The sequence below is a fragment of the Lipotes vexillifer genome, unplaced genomic scaffold (genome assembly GCF_000442215.2).
Source record: "Lipotes vexillifer unplaced genomic scaffold, Lipotes_vexillifer_v1.1 scaffold45, whole genome shotgun sequence".
NCBI classification, from domain to species: Eukaryota; Metazoa; Chordata; class Mammalia; order Artiodactyla; family Lipotidae; genus Lipotes; species Lipotes vexillifer.
In genome coordinates, this window is record NW_006796259.1 from 1,157,011 (window position 1) to 1,177,669 (window position 20,659).

General features: G+C 35.5%; 1 protein-coding gene across 5 annotated transcripts in view; it reads right to left on the bottom strand.

Moving 5' to 3' along the window:
• PTPRD (protein tyrosine phosphatase receptor type D) overlaps nucleotides 1-20,659 on the bottom strand; it is a 418,376-nt gene that overhangs the window by 170,838 nt on the left and 226,879 nt on the right. For all 5 annotated transcript variants that reach the window (XM_007468403.1, XM_007468405.1, XM_007468404.1 and 2 more), the window contains 3 exons: nucleotides 18,435-19,016; nucleotides 8,656-8,789; nucleotides 5,738-5,882 (listed from right to left, as the gene is read on the bottom strand). In XM_007468403.1, the coding sequence (XP_007468465.1) occupies nucleotides 5,738-5,882; nucleotides 8,656-8,789; nucleotides 18,435-19,016 (861 nt within the window). The remainder of the gene's footprint in view (nucleotides 1-5,737; nucleotides 5,883-8,655; nucleotides 8,790-18,434; nucleotides 19,017-20,659) is intronic.

A 20,659-nucleotide genomic window follows, 5' to 3' on the forward strand; every position in this document is an offset into this window, starting at 1 on the left:
AATTTTTATCATTGTCATTATCTTCATTTTCTGGGAAATGAAACAATTATTTTCATTAGATATGTAATTTGGCAAAGAAATACTAAATAAAATACTATCTGGATACCTTCCCCTGAATAAGAATGTCTATTCTTCAGTGGTAGAAATCATACATTTAGAAATTAGATCAACTTAGTTCCAAATACTTTTAGCACAGCAGAAAGATTTATCAGCAAAATTGCTGTTTGAAATTCTTCCCTTTGATTTAATTAAGTCAACCAATTTTTTTGAAGTCAGAAAGGCAAACTCAGATATAGCTGTAGAGCCGTACATCTGTATTTTAAGAAAACAGTTACATGTTTTTAATCAGATGTGTCATTTCAAATTCACTTTTCCTCACTTGAAGTCAACTCTGATTGAGAAGGTAAATACAGATCATGTGTTTTGAAAGCTAGAATTTTGTGAATTTATCTACGAAACAGACTACAGACATAGAGAACACACTTGTAGTTGCCAAGGAGGAGGTGCAGTGGGGGAAGGATAGAGTGGGAGTTTGGGATTAGCAGATGCAAACCATTATACAGAGAATGGATAAACAACAAGGTCCTACTGTATAGCACAGAGAACTATATTCAATATCCTGTCATAAACCATAATTGAAAAGAATATAAAAAATGAATGTGTATATATATGTATTACTGAATCACTTCACTGTACAGCAGAAATTAACACAACACTGTAAATCAACTGTAATTCAATTTTTTAAAAAAGCTAGAATTTTGTATAGGAGTTTTAACACGCCAAAAAAATTTAAATGGGGTCCCTTTTAAGATACAGACTAAAATAAATCCTATCCTATAAAAATATACATATGCAATTTCAGAGGCTTACCTGTGCATCAGCCAGCATGACATCCTTCAGCATGGGCTGGCCCTTGGGTTCACCATTTTCCATCCTCACATAATGCACCTGGTATCCTCTTATCTGGCCATGCTGTTTATTGGGCACAGGTGAGCGCCATGAGACTTTAACAGATGTTGAGTTGACAGCCTCTACCTCGACTTTGCGAGGAGGACCACTAGGAACTGGAACAACATCATTGGATAAAAGAAAATTATAGGCACTTGTCCCACCCAGTCAGAGCATTTTCTTTACTTAGGTTCAAAAAAGAAAAAAGAAAAAAAAGAAAAAAAAAAAAGGCAGACCCACTATGTTTCCTTTGTGGAATACAAACATTTTCAACCAAGGAAAATGCTCAACCAATCTGCTCTACCTTTTAAGAAAAGATCAAAAAACATGACCGATGCCAAAAAAAAAAAAAAAAAAATGGAAGAAAAAAAGAGTATCAGAGAAATAGAAAAACATGTAAAAAATGTACAAAAGCCAAGGAAGATGCTTTGAGATTCAAAGCATTAAAGCACAAAGAAGTATAGCATTGAAATAATAACAAAAACTGGTTGTTGATTGTTGTGTGTGTGTGTGTGTGTGTGTGTGTGTTTTCAAGGTTTCTTTTTAGCAGAATAAAAAAGATTCTTGATTATATGGATTTTCTTCTTTTTTTTTTCTCATATTAAAGGTATTCCATACAACAGATGCCAAAAATTGAATGTCGAGCATCAGTGTCTCTGAAATGTGCAAGACAAAAAGGCAACAAGAAGATAAGAAGGCACTTTTGAAAAGTTAACTTCAAAATGTAAAAGAAGTGACTACAAAACCCAAGAAATATGCAGAAGACTTTAGATGGAGGTACAGAGAAGGGCCTGGATTGCAAGGTCATAGGAGCAAACTGTTCTTTTAAAAGGAAGCAAATTACTGTGTCGAGATTTAAAAAGTTAAAAAAAAAAAAAAAAAAAAAGTGCCCAGGCCGTAGCAAAGATAGGTCTCTGGCAAAAACCACTGAAGTTACAGCGATGCTGGGTAAAAAAGATGAGCAGAGAAAAATGCATTACTGTTAGCCTATCAAAAGACAGCAGACCAAGACTGTAGCAGAAGGGTGCAAACTGACGTAGCAGAGGCAACGTACCATCTTCATCGGTTCGAATCAACACGGACAAGCTCTCAGGGCCAGGGCCGACATCTGTGTGGGCTGTCACAGTGATCCGGTACTCAGTCCATTTTTCCAGCTGTTCCAAAAGGTATTTGGTAGTGTCCGAAGGAATTCCCAAAATCTCATGAGGTTTGTCATCTTCTCCATCCACTGCGGTATACTTGATGGAGTATTCAGTAATAATGCCATTCTGTTTTTCCACTGGTGGAGGTTGCCAACTTACCAAAATACTAGTGGAACTTGGGCTGGTGCAACTAATGTCTTGAGGAGGAGCTGACGGCTCTTATTTTGGTAGTGAGTTAAAGGAGGGTTTGAGTGAAAGGACAGGAGTGGTTGGAAAAAAAAAATGATAAAACAAAAGAAAAGGCAAAAATAAATAAATGAACAATATAGGGCAACAAAACAAAAATAAGGCTTTGAAACTTAAAGTAAATTTTTAAAGATAAATTTATGTACCTTGGCTTAGTAATATGAATAAACCAAAAAAATGAATAAATGACCAAAAATAATTGTTAAATAATGGGTGGGGGGAATATATGAAAATGAAACCTTAAGATAACAGAGCCTCAAATAAAATTACCTACCTGCAATTTAAATTCTTCTTCTAAAACAATCCCTCAGTATTCCCCAGCCCTATTATACAGACTATCGAGCTTCAAAAAAGCTGCAAACAGTACAAGATTTATTACATGAGAGTCTGATGATGTTTAAGAGATGCCATTTCGAGCTTTCACTACTGCATTCTAAAATGAGGGCAATTCCTACATAGTTTTCATTTGTGAAAAGGTTCTTAAGTGTGAAAAGTGGCAGTAACTGTTGGATGCCCTTCCACCAATTCCAATTTTTTAAAAAGGGAGATAAATAAAAAGCCCAACAAACACAAAAGGGTTCCCTCTGACTACGTGAAAAACGGGAGTCTTCTGACCAGTTTTAACGACAAGTGTTAACCTAACATTGATCACAGCCCATATACAGTGAGCATGCAGAACAATAAAGGATGAAAATGAACAGTCCAGGATTTACCTACCCGAGGGTAATGTCAGGCTGCTTGATTCTGACTGTAACTTGTACTTACCCTATGTCAGCTTCCAGCTTTTTTAAAATTATAACTCTTCTTGAGACACCATTGCTAGTGAAGAATTAGATCCCACCAGCAAATTTTGGTAAAATCAATAAAAATCATCTATCCCTTACAAAATGTCAATAACATAGCCATCAAAAATAACTTTAAAAAAAATCCTGAGAACCATCTGGAAAAGATATGACTTATCTTTCATTTTGTACATAGCTCTTTTCATTTTGTACATAATTATTCATATAAAGTAGGATTTACATAAGAGCTGAAAGATAAACTTTCTTCCTGCCCATTCTAAAATAAACTAGTCACCTTCTGAGCAATTATTTTCCACCAAATAAATCAAACATATCATTATTTGACCAAAAAAAAAGCAATAAAGAGCAATGTGACTGTTATCATAAATTATTTTTAAAGTTAATAACATATATTCCTAAAGAAGAGCAAAGAATTGGGATGATATATGAATATATGTTTGCATATATATATATTTTTTGATATAAGGCAATATATATGGTAGAATGAGTAAATCATTTCTAATTTTTTGTTTTTGAACATGTAGTTTGGTTATTTCTTTACACTTCGTGAGCCTTAATATTATGTAGTGTCAGGTGTATCTGATTATTTAGACGATCATCAGTCTTTCTTTTTTTTTTTTCTGTGGTACGTGGGGCTCTCACTGTTGTGGCCTCTCCCGCTGCAGAGCACAGGCTCCAGACACGCAGGCTCAGAGGCCATGGCTCACGGGCCCAGCTGCTCCGCGGCATGCGGGATCTTCCCGGACCGGGGCACGAACCCGTGTGCCCTGCATCGGCAGGCAGACTCTCAACCACTGCGCCACCAGGGAAGCCCCATCAGTCTTGCTTAATTTACATGTCTGTGTTCTTCATTACAGGCAATCAAAATGAAAAGATCCTTGTACAGACAAAAAGGAAGTCCTCGTGAAACAGTCTTATATATTTGGTATAAGGTTTGCAAAATCACAAGAACATCATTTTTATTGATTCTGACCAAAGATTCTTATATTTCAAATTATGAAACTATTTTATATGCATTATCATTCATAATAAATTGAGTTGTTCATGTAACAGCAAAGACTCATTTGTAATTCTTTTCAAAAAACTGATTTGGTTGTCACTACATTCCTACCTTCAGACCTCCTATTCTGTGAAAGTATATGTAGCACCACTTGAAACCTTAATAAAATAGTGGGTAAGCTTTTGATGTGTCTATAAAAAGTTCATTCTGTCTCTTTGTATGTAAGTATGTATGTTTGAATATATATGTGTGTGTATGCAAAACAGTCAAGTTTGTAAACCATGCAAAATATAATATTAAAGCATGTTACATTTCTTTCAATTGTCTGATTTTAAGAGTTACCTTCTACAATACTACTTATTAGCCTGCCTGGAATTCAAGGGAGACATACAATACTGCATTGATTTACATGCTTCAGTTTTAAAAAAGGAAATTTTATGGGAATAAGCTATCATCAGTAAGGGACTAAGCAACAGAATCCTAATGCTTTTCATATGAATAATCATGTGTTGAGGAAAAATGTGAATTTTATCATCAAGAACCCTGAAAAATTTCAAGTATCTATAGAAAATGAAATGATGGAAGACTTGCTTATATGAAAGGAAATTCATCTTCTAAAAAAATGTAAATTTCATGCTTGCTGATAGGTCTAAAAATCAGGTCAATAGAGCATTCTCTTTATAAAATTCAATGTATTCATTTTATACATATCTATGTCACTAGATAAAATGACATAAAAATTTTAAAAATCACATATAAAATATAAGATATTTTAAAAATCTAAGGAAATAAGTCCATAAAACTGTTCAATTTAAGGTAAATGGTTAATAGACTAATTATAGAAACTTATTAATAAAGAGCAAACAATAGTATTATAAGCCACCAAACTTTCCATCAAAAACAACCTGCCATATAATACTTTATGCAAAACAATCGTCCCCAGACACAATGAACTCCATTGTGATAAACACAACTATACTTTAGAGTAACAGTCCCAAAAAGAATCTGAACCTGAGGAAACAAAATACAATTTAGGATTGCAAATATACTTGTGATTATTCCATTGTTCCTAAATTTGTACAAATACAGATTTTCTGTGAATGTTCCAAATTTCCACATGAACTACTTGCAAAGTTAACAACAAACAAGGAAAAAATACGTGACATGAAGACTTGGTCGTCAGCAAAGTTAAAACCTGTGTGCTTAAAAAAGATGAAAGTTTGGTCTTTTGCTGTCTCTTTAGTTTGCTAAGCCCTCCTCTGATTATTTTGCAGCGTTCTCAATCTGAATTTTGCTTTACAGCTTTATAATTCATTAAATGGGGCCTGATCCAACTCCTTTACCCATTTTTCTCAAGTAGGTTTCCTAACTTCTCTGAATGTCTTTCAATTTTGGAAGTGGGAGAATGGGATCTGTCATTTGGACCCAGTCGGAAAACCAAGGTCACGGCGCTCTAATCCCCCAAATTGGACACTTGCTAGTACAGAGACTACCAACTATTAAATATTAATTAGCAGGTTTGTTGTTGGTGGGGATAAAAGCTGGCAACGCCTCCTAGTGAAGAAAAGGGCAGAAAGTAAGCAAAGAGAGACACCTACTTGACTGCATGGTTCTGGCTGATATTTCAGCTGTGGAAGCACCCAGGCCTTGGGGAGAGCGTGCAGCCAGACGGAAGTAGTACAAGCTGTTTGGTCTCAGCCCTTGCAGTCTATAAGATGTCCCTGGCTCAATGGTAATCCGTTGCTGTGGATAAGTAACAAGGGACCTTGGTCATCTTTGTTAAGATTTGTGCATATATATATATATAGAAGAAATCGATCCACTGTATTTTTTAAATTTTTTTTTGCGGTACGCGGGCCTCCCACTGCCGCGGCCTCTCCCATTGCAGGAGCACAGGCTCTGGACGCGCAGGCCCAGCGGCCATGGCTCACGGGCCCAGCCACTCCGCAGCATGTGGGATCCTCCCGGACCGGGACACGAACCCGCGTCCCCTGCACCGTCAGGCGGACTCTCAACCACTGCGCCACCAGGGAAGCCCAGTGCATATATTTTTATCACACTGCCCGGAACAACAGATTTCTGTAATCAGGGTTATAATGTCATCAAAATATCACAAACAGAATCAACAGTATCAAGGACTCTACTAGGGGAAGTACATAATGAAGATACCAGTTTAAAAGGCAAGTTTCTACAACAAATAACACAGCTGGAAAAAAGGAAGTCAGGGATCTATTTAACGATGACACAGTTTTCCAAATGCATCAGATAAGAGGGAGTGAGAGGCCCACCACCCATGAATGCATTCAACCTTTAAGTCATGTGTGTTGCAGTGACACTGCCCACAATGGAAACTGACCCCCGCCCCTGACAATGGCTTATGCCTAACATTCCATTTGAAGAGATGTCTAGCTCATCTCCAGTGACCATCTGCAATGTAAATAGGGGCAAAGAAAATACGGCCGGAAGTAACAATGGAAACCTGCATACAGTTCACCTGAGGCTGTTATGAAAGAGATCTGAAATTGCCAAGGCCTGAGGGAATAAAAATCAGATGTCAGTTACTGAAGAAAGCTGGGCCTAGGTTGATTTCAAGTTAATTTTAACACTTCCTTTCTTTGTGAATATAGAACCTACGGCTAGAAAAAAGAAATCACAAACTCTTCTATAACTGTTAACATCATAAAGGGCTTTTGAAATAAGGTTTTTTTACTTGAATGTGGTAACTTATTTTTGTGCTTGAAATCTGCCTTTGCATTTTAGCAAAGATATAGCTATCTATGGGTAGTCAATCTCAGATTGAACATGAGCCTGTAGTAAACCTTAAAATGCATGCTAGTAATGGCCTCAATAATCTTATAAGGCTTTTTATCGAATAGCATTTGCTGTTCACACAAACAGAAATCAGTCAAGGGCAATCAGATATAAAACTAGAGAAAACACCCCTAGGGTGTTCTGGCTTGCAAATACAAAATTTTCAGAAATTTTAGATTTACCAAATAACAAGAAAAAAAGGAATTTCCTAAATAAACAACCGTAAAGCAGAGTAGGTATGCCAATAGTCAAGTATCCAAAGCGTTTCCAAAGGACTGCCACTCTCTTTCAACTGTTTTTATTTTATTTGTTTTTTAGTTGGGTAATGGTAAGTATTTAAAATAATTTAATGCTAATTTATGTCTTATTACAAACACCAACAGTTGTAACACGAGTACTTTACGTTATATCAGCACTTCAGTTCTAGAACTTTTTGAGTGATTAATTTGTATCAGCTTTGTTAGCTAAATCTAAAAGCATTGCTTTTAGAACCTGGTCTTTGGAGATTTCTGCTCACTTCAAAGAGATGTAATAAAATAGAAGTTTATAGTAGCATACATAGCATTCAAAATGATGAGCCACAAGTTAATTGGTAATAGTTCATTTAGTATGTGAGCGTTTAAGAAAGGTATTCTTTTCTTAGAACTTAGGGGCTGTTTTGCTTTGTGGAGATATTTTTAAGATGAAGGATGCTAAGAGGTATAACAAAATGGCTTGGTGGATTGAGTTTTCACATAGAGTTTTACCAACTTTTTTGTCCTAATGTTCCCCTTAATGGGTTTTACGATAACAAAAGAAACATATTTATTACTATCCCTTTCTGAAAATATTAGATGTATCTTAATACAGATTTATATAATCTATTCAAAGAATACCCAAGGGCCAGTATATGCTAATGGTTAAGAACACAGATTCTGGAAATTGTCTACATTCAAATTCCAGCTCTACCATTCAGTAGTATGAGGCTTTGGGCAAATTATTTAATTATTTTTTCCATGTCTCCATTTTGTTATAATATGTGAAATAGATTAATAATAGAGGCTGACTCAAAGCACTACTGTAAGGATTGACTTAATATGTGTGAAACCATTATTATAGTGCCTGTTAATGTACGTGTTAGTTATTTTGATTTTTATTTCTCTTTTCAGTAACTGTTAACAATTTCTAGCCTTCCACAGCCTGTTATTTCATTTGTGTAACATACTCAAACTACATATATATATATGTGCTTTCACATTCATATCAAACAATCACTGGCATACAAACAAACATTTGCTATGGGGCATCTTTCTCTGAAACCAGTTTAGACAAATTCATCTACCCAAAGCCTTGGAGCTCACTTAGTCATGTGTTAACAGAGACTTAAGCATTTTAACGCAGAAGACAAAGAAAGGAAATCCCCAAATCTCAAGGAGTATATTCTTCTACAAGCAGATACTTCCATAAGTAACTTAGAAACCGGAATTAAAAAAAAGAAATTTCCAATACAGACAATAGCTGTTTTTTGTTTCTTTTGTCCTAACCCCAGCAAGTCTCCAAATACTCTTTCTGTTTTTTTGGTCAAGCTTCTCTTTTGATGAATAAATCTTTTCCACTAAGGTCCTCTGTAGATATCTGACCTTTTAACAGAACTTGGGCAAGTACACAAAATGAGAGCAGTGCTTGGGTGTAGAGAATGACGACAAGGCGAAAAGCACAGTCCTACCTCCTTTCCATGCTCCCCATCTTTGTAGACGAGTTCATAGTTAGCGATGGTGTCTGAACGTGGAGGCGTCCAAGAGAGCAAAATACTTGTTTCGGATTCAGGTTCTGCCTTGAAGTTTAGTGGCTGCCCTGGCACTAAAATCAGGGAGGCAAAGGAGTGAGCTCACCATCACCAGAAATATTCAGAAGTTCTTTCATTAACTGTTTAAACTTTTCACTCAGTGTCTGCACGTATTAACTTAATGGAGAGCTAGGTTCCTTACATTGTCCAAGTTATTAGCCTGTCAATATAAAGCCCAGTTTTCCTCCTTTAAGGGACAAGAACAATGTTATAAATACTGTGCTTGTCCCTGAGTGGTTTAATATATATGCAAGATGTGGAATTAGCAAATGTAGAATAGAGCAGTCTCTGAATTCAACTTTAAGAATAATATTTACTTTATAATATCATTGTAAGTAATAAATGTGATGATTTATATAAAGCACTTGGGATAAATATTGCCTAAATCACACCAGTTGTTAAATACATAAAAGCTATTGTTCTTTTACAACTGAGTGGGAACTTATTCTCTAACGCTACAGTTTACTTTTAAAATTATTTCCAATTAGGTTTATAAAATCCCACCTTTACTCCATTAACAAAACCTACAGGCAAGCAGAATCATTGGTATTTTTTTTCTTACCAACCCACGTTTTAAAAAGATGTAAAAAATAAAAAGAATTAAAAAATCTAACTATTCTTTCTAATCTCTAAATGACTTTAATATGAGTTAATACACTAGACACAATATAAATTTAATATTGTCCCTAGTGAGATGGAGCTAAATTACTACACAAGTTGAAAAGTGTATAGAATACACTTATATCACAAAGATAGGAACTTAACAGAGGTCATCTATAATTCTCGTATTAGTCATGTAATCCATGCAGTAGACAATTTGGAAGAGCTATGTATCATATGTAATCAAGAATGGGACATCAATCCAGTTGAAATCATCTTACCCAAATGTTGAATTAGAATAAATTTTATTAACCCCAACCTCCTAGTTAGCAACTAATCCCACGAGGTCCTCTATCCATTATACACAAGGCTAATGCACTTCAGGGCATCAGTAGCACAGCCACTCTTACATTGTTCTCAGCCAATGTCTACTCTAATTGGTTGGTGCCCATGCCTTAGGGGCCATTAAATATTTTGATCATTACCCCGGATATTACGGCATGTTTCAAAGTGCCATAGCTGAACATATGTCCATATTCCCACAAGTTCACATGAGAATTCCGTGTATATTTGTAAAAAACAAGAATAATACTTCACACCAGAGGGGAAAAGAACATCTAAAGTATTTTTAGCAAATAAGCACGAACATTCAAAAACATATACAAATAATGTAACTTGTAGCTGATGTATGACATCAATTTCTTAAACAATACCTAAAGCATCATTTTCACCAGAAAGAAGGTCTTTGGAGATATAAAATGCATTACTTTCTTTTCTTTCTATAGTCATCTCTCAGTAGCATGATGAAAAAATGCCTTTTGTTTAAAAAAAGATTAAAATCTAAAGGGGTCTACAATGGTTTCTGGAATCAATCCTTAATCATCATTTCATTCCTCTGGTCTGTCAACCTGAGACTCTGTGTGTGTGTGTGTGTGTGTGTGTGTGTGTGTGTGTGTACACGTGCACACACTCATGTTTGGACTGATGCTTAAGGCCACCAATAATCAGTGCTTCATATTTCTAATTTCATTCATTTTCCTTTCTCTCCTTCCGTATCACAGACCTTGAGATACTCATTAATTTGATGCCTCCAGGAATGTACTTTCTGAACTGAGTATCTTTTTTTTTTTTTTAAGTACCTGCCCAGTGGGTGACCTAACACAACCATTCAGACTGAGAGGTAGAGACAAAAGAAGATAAAAGATCAAGAGCAAGAGAAGGTAGAACAGAGGGAAATAAGAAAAACCACCAGGCAAATAGCAAAACAAATAGAAAATGCATTACTTCTAAAAAGAAAATACCAATAGCACAGGCAGGAGCAGCAATGGAAGCCAAGAATGATCAGACAGATGGGGAAATTATGATTGGATTCTAATATGCAGATCATGAAAGGTTTTCTCAGCCTAAAAATACACACGCCTATGCATATGTATGCAGTCACTTCTTTTTCTCTAGTTTTATTCCCTTTTTCTTTCCCCAACTTCCACACGTCTGGGAAAGAAGAACACCTTGTGATAACTTCTCACTTAAACCAAACCAAATAAAGTGCTGTCAAGAATTAAAAACAAGGACAGTGTTGAAGGGCTACTCTCAGGATAATGATTGCTTGTTACGTATTTCCTCCCTGCTAAGGCTAATAATAAATTGAGTGACAGTGACTGAAAACACTGTGGGAATCCAATTAACTTTTTCTTACTTAAAACTGTTTACTTTTTTGCTTTTAATTTGTCTCAAACAAATTCCTGGTAGGTCTCAATGTTTCATCCTTGTTTAGTGCCACACACTTCCTTTAATTCTCTAATTCTGTTTGGTTCTATTCAGAGCCCTCTCCTTCTAAATAATGAAATAGCTACATCAAAGCCTCAGAGGGTGTACTGTCCATTTCATTTTGGGACAAAGTAAGTAGGAAGTGGCCACACGACTGGATGGTGAGTCTCGTCGAATAATACAAACAGGGTTTCTCCTCCTCTGCTTTCAACATCTTCTTTTGAAGTGGTCTGGAGGGGAATTTAATAGATTTTAAACTTGTGGTCGAAACACCAATGCCTAGAGGTGCCAGGTAGATGACTCAGATGAGTGCAGAGGCCATGCAGGCCCAGGGTCAACGGGGGAGTGCCTGGGACACCAGAAGGAGTCAGTGATGCTCAGAGCCAGGACACGGCTGCCTTGTGGAATGTGGGTCCCGTCTTACCCAAGCTTCTGATTTTTCAGCAGAAGTTGATAATGAATCTTCTAGGTAAAATCTTTTAATTTTTTACAATCAGAAATAAATTGAATTAGTTGAAATTAACTGAAAAACACGGTATTAGGCAAAATGTGTCTACAGGCAAAATCCAGCACAAGGACCAGGGCTTTAAAGGATCTTTTTATTATATCAGACTCTATGCCCATACGTGTCTTAGGGGTGACGCTACTCAGACTTTCTTGGGAATTGTGGATTCACCTAAAGATGTTGCTTCCTCAGGATCATTTAGTCATTACTGAAACAACCACAGTGAAGCTGAGGCTTCGAAGGAAAAGAAAAAAAAGCTGTGAAATTAACGTATTTATTTATACATTCCCCAAACATAATAGTCCGAATGATCATAATATATGTTTACAAGAAAACACGTTAGTGGACTCCAAACTGTCATATTTATTTTGTCTGTGCCACTTGGAGACACAGGGAATACTTCGTCATCTGTCAGTTAGATTTTTATACCAAATACTGTGGCTACAAAGATTCTATTAACATTTATATTTGTTTTCTCCATATCCCTTCTCCCTCCTTCCCTCCCTCCCTTACTGTCTTCCTCCCACTCTCCCCGTCTCTATAGATATATAGGTAGGTAGATAGATAGATAAGTATAGATATTTGTATGTATATATATTTAATGCTCTCACAGCCTTGACACCTCAAACTTACTGACATTCTTTTATCTTCACTTACTTCATGTTTTTCCTCTATAAATTTTATTTAAGAGCTTTTCTGTGCTGTAGCATTTTCCTCATCAATTAACCAAAGATACATTTTAAGGAAAAATCTGAGATTCTGGAAAACACATGGGAGAATAAAAAGAACCCATCCAGAAACCTTAGTGCAATCATCTACATTAAAAAAAGATGTGTTAATGTTGACCCTAAACCAATAGAATTCAGATGTGGAAAGAGGGAAGAAAAGTAGGAACACAAATTTTTCTTTAAAATTATATTTAAGAAACCCTTATATTTGGTAAAGTGGTGGTGTTTTACCCTTCTTCTTGATTGCTTATTTAGTGTCCAAAAGGACATACAAAAATGAGCTATCAATTCCCTAAAATAAGATTATAACCCCATTGAGAAATGGGAAACATTTGAGTAGTAATACTAGTATACTCCATATACCTGGAGGCAACTCACAGAGAATGGAATATGAATAAGAAGCGAGAAGAAAATCTGCATGTCATCTGAACTCTGATAATATTGGAAGAGATCAATATTTGACTAAATTTTAGGGAATATCTCTGAAGAGAAAGGGGTTAGCACATATAAAATGGCTAAAAAACAATTTCACCTCACTGTAATATAAGTATGAAACATTACCAAAAAGACTAAAAAACACATTAGTACTAAAATGTCTAGTGCTCTAATAAGGTACATATTTTAAAATGTATCTAGCATATTGACAAATGATAATAACAATAAAAGCAACAGCCAGAATTATAGTGGCAGTAAAACAAAACAAAACAAAATTCAAACAAGGAGTCTGATTTGTAAGTGCCGCAGATATATCATTGACAAAATAAGTACTTAATACACAAGCACCTGCACAAATCTTACTCTTAACTGTCATTAAACATCAATAAGAAAAAGTTAAAATTTTATTACAGTTGTATTTACAACCAGCACTCCTTTACTCATTGCTAAAACTATTTAGAGAAAGAATTCAAATGGGGCTCATAATTTTTGCTATTGGAAATCAGTCTTTTCTAGTTTGCTTATATAGGCCTGTTGAGATACAGTAATGAAATGGTTTATAAAGTACTGGAAACCTAAAGCACAATGTCTCTAAAATGTCATAGTTTTATAACAATTTTGCTTCTTCAAAATGTTTAAAGTTGATGCTACTCATTAATATTTATTTATTAAATGTGTATAATTATTTTCCTTCCAAAGACCTATACTATTAAGGCGTGTACATATAAATCAGTACTTTCCCCAAGAATCTATTAAATGCATAGAAGAATTAGGGGTAAGATATGTTTTCTAAAGAAAGTTCAGGAAAAAGACACACATTAGGATTTAACAGCTTTAGAATGCCTCCAATTAGCAGGAACAACAAGCAGCATTTATTTTAGTGCATTAGGTTTAAGATGTTAATTTATTACATTTCCTTATCAGAGTTTTATTTGTACTTCTTTTGTAAAATATAGTTACCCTATGTTCTTATTATAATTACGTACAAGAGAAAACTATATAAGACATCCTTCCCGAATGTGGTTTTTCATAGCAGAGACTTTTTTCTAGCACAACATAAATACTTCCCATGTCAATGGCCATATGGTCCATGTATTTCCAAGGTGAATTACTTGCAAGTCACTATAATGCCAGAAGTTAAAGCTATGGAAAACTTGGAAGATTAACCAATATTTCTAGAAAATAATCATTTTAACCAAAATCTTTTCATATTTAAAACCATGTAAAGATTACTTAGTATGTTCATCTGTACTAATATTCATAATTAAGGGGATATATTACTGACTATAACACAGATCATATTTTGACTTTCTATATTACCAGAAATATACAAACTTACATCAATCCTCCATTTATATCAATACATGTGACAATAATCTTAGATAAGATCAAAAGTAATAATGTCCCTCTTAAACTCACTTTATTTCTAAATACTGTTTCTGCAGAGTCTGATTTTAAACAAAAACAGGAATATTACTGTCAGGGAATTAAAGATAATAAAGTAAAATGTATACCTTTTAGATAAAGTAGACAAAAATGTATATCTCTGTGTATATGAAATTAAAATATTTGAGAAGTTCATGCACGCTATTGATCAGTAAATTTTTGTAGGTTTGGAAAAGGCAAAATTGTAGTGAGAAGAATCATAAACTTAAATTTTATATAACCTAACTAAAAGAATATTTCATAATGGTTTTATGTCTTTGTCTAGCAGTGATCCTATGAATTAGCTAGTCAGGAGCAGCTCAGAATTAATTATATCAGAACTAACATCATTGTATTTGGCAGGTGTCCACTAACATCAAATGGGCTTTGTTAATTAAGCCTAGAGAACAGATCAAATCATTGTGCCATTCTGAAAGGTTTTCTTAGCCTATTGATCTCGGCAGGCACAAGTCATTATGTCATTATATATCTTCTCAATCAATGGGTATTAAAATTACAACTATTATGGAAGGTTCTTGGAAATATCTTAATGTAAAAAAAGTTAAACAGAGATTGAGAACAGCTATTTTAATGCATCTGTGATCCATTCATCTAGATTTGTTTTTAGGTCCAGAGTCCCTGGGTCACATTAACTCAATTGCTCCTGTCACAATGTTACCTTCACTGAGTTATGATTTATGTTACATTATGTCCCCTGGTAATACAGAAAAACAAAATATGATCTATTTAAACATCAGTTCTGTATCTTTCATTAAACTGTGACGAAAGCATTACTGTCATTTCGTGTTCTGAATATAAGGATTCTCATGATTCTCAAGGATTCTTATGTTTTGGTTGAATTTAGTTTCAGTAACTATTTGGTTTCTTAGATAGCGAAATCCTTCTGTCATAAGAAAATAATATTATGAAACGCTACAGATTTGTATGTTTAAATTTGTAGTTAGAAAATTAAGAACCAAACTTAGTGACTGAGTATAACTTTCTATAAAAAAGGTTTTCCTTCAACTTCTTTTAAATTTTTAAAAAATATCTAAATGGTTTAATGTACTTCTGCACTGGGATAACCTAATAGCCACCTCAAGTATTTCAGATGTAAATCATATACAATTCTTTTTTTTTAAATAAATTTATTTATTTATTTTTGGCTGCATTGGGTCTTCTTTGCTGCACGAGGGCTTTCTCTAGTTGCGGCGAGTGGGGGCTACTCTTTGTTGCAGTGAGCAGGCTTCTCATTGTGGTGGCTTCTCTTGTTGCGGAGCACAGGCTCTAGGCATGCAGGCTTCGGTAGATGTGGCACACGGGCTCAGCAGTTGTGGCTCATGGGCTCTAGAGCACAGGCTCAGGAGTTGTGGTGCACGGGCTTAGTTGCTTCGCAGCATGTGGGATCTTCCCGGACCAGGGCTCGGACCTGCATCCCCTGCATTGGCAGGCGGATTCTTAACCACTGCACCACCAGGGAAGTCCCATATATAATTCTTGAATAGAGATATGAATACATGACACCCTGTGTTTCCTGCCTCTATTCATTTATTGAGCACCTAGTGGGCACTAAAACCTAGTAGGCACCAAAAAATAAGACATTAGCAAATTATTAATTTAAAAGATAATGGTGCTTAAAAGTATCTAGAGTGTCCACTTAATGACCCAAAGGAAGTTCCTGAATGGAACCTATGACCCAAAGGAAGTTCCTGAATCTTTTTACCTTCATCGATCCTCAATTTACTCATTGGCAAATGAGATAATTCCACATCTACCTAACTGAGCAGTAAGAATTAATACACCTATTAACAGAGTTTCCAGCATATGGCAATTATGATGATGATGATTATATATTACTGAAGTTATAAAATATTTCTATCCATTATCTTATCGATAGCCTTGTTACGGGTTGAAGCGTGTCCCACAAAATTTCATATGTTGAATTCCTAACACCAAGAATCTGAGAAAATGACCTTATTTGGAAATAGGATTGCTGCAGATGTAATTAGTCAAGATGATGTCATTAGGTTAGACCCTAACCCATTATGACTGGTATCTTATAAAAAAGGGAAATTTGGACGCAAGAGACAAGTGCTTAGGGAGAATGCCATGGGACCATGAAGGCAGAGATCAGGGTGATGCTCCCACAAGCCAAGGAACAGCCAAGACTACCAGCAAACCACCAAAAGCTAGGCGGGAGGCCCAGCATCTCCCTCACAGCTCTCAGAAGGAACCGATCCTGCTGACACTTTGTTTTTGAACTTCTAATCACTAGAACTGCAAGATGATAAATTCCTGTTGTTTAAGCCACCCAGTAAGTGGTATTGTGTATGGCAGCCTTAGAAAAAAACCCACTACCACTAAACTCTATAAGGTGGTTATTATTTTAGATGAGAAAACTGAAGTTCAGAGAGATGAAGTAACTTGTCCAAGGATATGGAGCTAAAAATGGTAGTTTGGGATTCAAACCCTGGTTATGTTACCCCAAGATCAGGGATTTCTAAAATAACAAAGCTGAAACATCCAAAATCCTAAAAGTAGAGTATAGGTATATACTCTTCCTATATACTTTCTTATGTCATTTAATGGTTATGGAGCTGCTAAAGTAGTGTAATAAAAAAATAATCTCTTCACAGTTGACTACTTTCAGTCAAGAAAAAGAACAAGATTCACTGATCTCTACATTTTCCAATGAGAAACTTATGGAAAAATTAATCTACAATATTTTTATGCATATTAATATAACAAATGAATACAGAAGAAATGAAAAAGCCAAACAGGGGAGGTATATGGATGATTTTCACTATAATTATGATAAAACACTCTGTAGTTACTTTTTTGATATTAGAAAAAGTGATAAATCCATGAACAAACCAATAAGAACCAAGTAACAGTATGAAAATAAAATAAAGCCAGGCAAGCTGTAAACATGCTCTGAGACTCCTAGTAGCCAAAGCAAATAGGTAAACGTCCTCAGCTACAAGATTCACGAAGCCCACAACATAAAAACAAGTCAGCGGTTAAACATAAGTTTATCTGGTTCCGACACCTGAGAATATTCATTAACTCATTCCCAGAATTACCTATGAGTTATGACTACAGATTATAGATACCATCTCCCATAACATGGTTCTTATGTGGATTCTCAGAACAAATGAATGGCATGCCACCAAAACACTCACAGATTAATGCTAGTCTAAGAGGTACCAAGACAATAGGAGTCAAATGAATAGCTCTCAGATATTCAAGAATAAACGTAAGAAGACAGCTGCTATGGTTTATTCCCATCCCACGACAAAACTGGTCACTTTGAACCCAAGACCAGAGAAGTTTGATATCCTCTTATGAAAATAAAACTACGGGACAGGCCAAGTTTTTCTTCATAAAATAGTTTGGCGTCTGCTCTAATACCCAGGAAAATGGCCCCAAAGTTTGGTCTTAGATCTTGGTAACTGTCTTTCTTTATCCCTGAGGCCATACAAAGAAAAAAAGAAAAGAACATTAAGGGAATATTCATTTTTAAGCAAGTTGCTTCCTGGCAAATATAAGCCATTTAAATATCCAAGGTCCCCTGACAAATGGTTTTATTTTTAACTTTATCTTGAACCATCCACTCCTTCACAAACTAAATAAATTTTGGGACTATTCTATCGGAGTTGCTAATACAAAGAAGCATAGCTCTTCTATTCTCAAAATGCCGCATGGGGGATGCATTTATCCAACTCCTGCAGAAACTCTTCAAGTCATTTGGGTACAAATTAAAAAGAAAGGATGCTACACATAGGGGTACGAGAGTAAGAGGTACAAACTATTAGGTATAAAATAAGCTACAAGTATATATTGTACAACATGGGGAATATAGCCAATATTTTATAATAACTATAAATGGAGCATAACCTTTAAAAATTGTGAATCACCATATTATACACTTGAAACCTATGTAATATTATACAGCAACCATACTTCAATAAAAAAAAAAGAGAAAGGATGCTAAATGCATCCCCCTTTTAAAAGGACTGTATTATTTATAGTCTTTCGGTGTCCATGCCTGTGCCTTTCCATATGCCTAACTCCTTACTTAGAAACTCTAAATCTCAAAAATTAAAACTTACACTATTTTGTTCTTTGTTTCTGTCCTTGCCATTTCTTAGTACCAGCTCCTCCCTTCTACCCTACTCCCCATCCAGAACCAGACTTACCGCCTGTCTGAGTGATGACTTGTATGTCACTTGAAAGAGGACCATCTCCAATTGAGGTAAAAGCCAGGACTTTGACAGAATACGTTTTCTGGGGCACTAAGTTGCCAATAGTAGTGATTTGGCTGTCAGCTACGTTGTGTTTCATCCAGTTGTTAACATGCTGAGTGGGATCCATTGTATAATAAACTCGGTATCCTTGAATCTGTCCATTTGGCTCTTCAGGTTCCTTCCACTGTACCAAAATGGTGGTTGAACTCAACATCCGCGCCTGGACATCCCTGGGGGCGCTGGACGGTGCTTGCTCTGAGGTCTGTGTTAGCACGGGCTCACTGGGAGGCCCCCGCCCAATGTTATTGACAGCAACAACCCTGAATTCATAATCTGAGTAAGGACTTAGTCCAGCGACACTGTAGCGTGTGGTCGCCACCCCATCAATTTCTTTGTAAGGTTCTTCAGAATTTTTAGGTTTATGCTGAATGATGTAGTAAGAGACAGGCTCAGGGTTCCCAGAGTCCCACGTCAGTGTGATGCTTGTAGCTGTGCTCTCAGTCACGACAGGAGTTCCTGGAGGTTTGGGTAAGGCTTACAGGGAGAAAAAGAAAGACAGTGAATACCCATCACTTTTAAGAAATCACAAGAATCCATAAACTCTGCTATTAGAATGAATGACAGAATTATGTACCTAGTAAAGATTTAATTAGATGAAATCATAGCAAAGGATGGTTTTCTAAGTGATCAGGAAGTACAGTAAGACATGCTTAGGTGACAAATCTCAGTTTACTAGAAGTGAATTATAGCATTGTAATTTGGGGCTTGTATCCAAATCCACCACTTATTAGCTATGAGATCCTGGATGTGTTGCTTAACTTCTCTTTGCTTCAGTTTTCTCATATGAAAAATAGGCAAAATTGTATTTTGGAATTGTACTGTACAGTTGGGAAAGTGTTATTTCATGAGTTTACGGTGAAGATTAATGAGCTAATCCAGTAATGCTCTTAATATGTATTTGGCACCCTCAGAAAACAGTAGTTCCAATTATAACAATTATTATAACCACAAGCTTGGCCCGTGAGACCCTTGCTTCAAAAAAATGATATAACTAAATGCCAATAAACATTGTAAAGAACAAAATTTTAGATATAAGATGAAATGGTATTAAATTGCTGTAAAAGAAGAGTATCCATTTTGTTTTCAAGATGTAAGACATAAGCAACATTGCTATATTTTAATAAATAATCTGACCAATAATTTTAAGGTAATAAAGAATAGTAATTTCAAATCAACCAATTTCAAATTCACGCTTTTTATACTTAATATTCAAAATATGCTGAAGGAGCTAAATTAAAGTCTATTCACAAATCACTTTTTAAAGTATTTCATTTTATTGTCATAATATGTATTCTATATCCAACATCAGTAATATCAGATTACAGCTACATGACAAACACTTGCAAGTAAATCTATATTTTAGAAATCTCGTTCATCCTTTTTAGCGGAAAAGCACAACTCAAAATGCTACTAATTAAGCATACAAACCGTCAACACTGGTGGCCTCACCTGGACAGTGATTCTGAAAGGTAGTGATATTAAGGAAGAAAGGAGAGTTTCACAAGCTGAATTTTTAGCGAAAACTCAGAAGGTAACACTCATATAATCAGCTCCTTAGTCCTCAGCTTTTCCTTGTCAACTTAAAGGCAAAAAATACAACACTCCCTACAATGGTAATTTTTCAAGATTAGCAAACTTGTACTTAATTAGTGCTGTATCTCCAATACCTAGAACACTGTCTAGTCCTGAGTAGGTTTTTAATAAGCACTGTGACTACCTGAATAAATGAGTTTTCTCTCTTTAAGGTGCTTTTTGTTTTGATTCACTTTTTGCCTTCAAGATCCACCCTTACGTTTTATTTATTTATGTTTGTGGTGGAGGGGGTATACGGAAGAAGCAGGAGTCAGGAAAACAAAGAAGCTGAACAAAATATTCGTTTAGTGTGACTCCTGCTTTTGAATTCTTGAGGGTCTTTAGTAAACCTTCAAATATTTAAAGCTGAAATGGTTAGTATGGGAAAGACGATTCAGTATTTGCAGATTACTCTAAGAACCATGGAGTGATAATATTATTTGGCCAGGGGATTTCGTTGAAAATAACAATAGAAAGACATTTGCTTCAATATGCTGGCCTGGCATTTTTCAAGGAAGTGTATGATCTGAATTTCCCCTAGATGT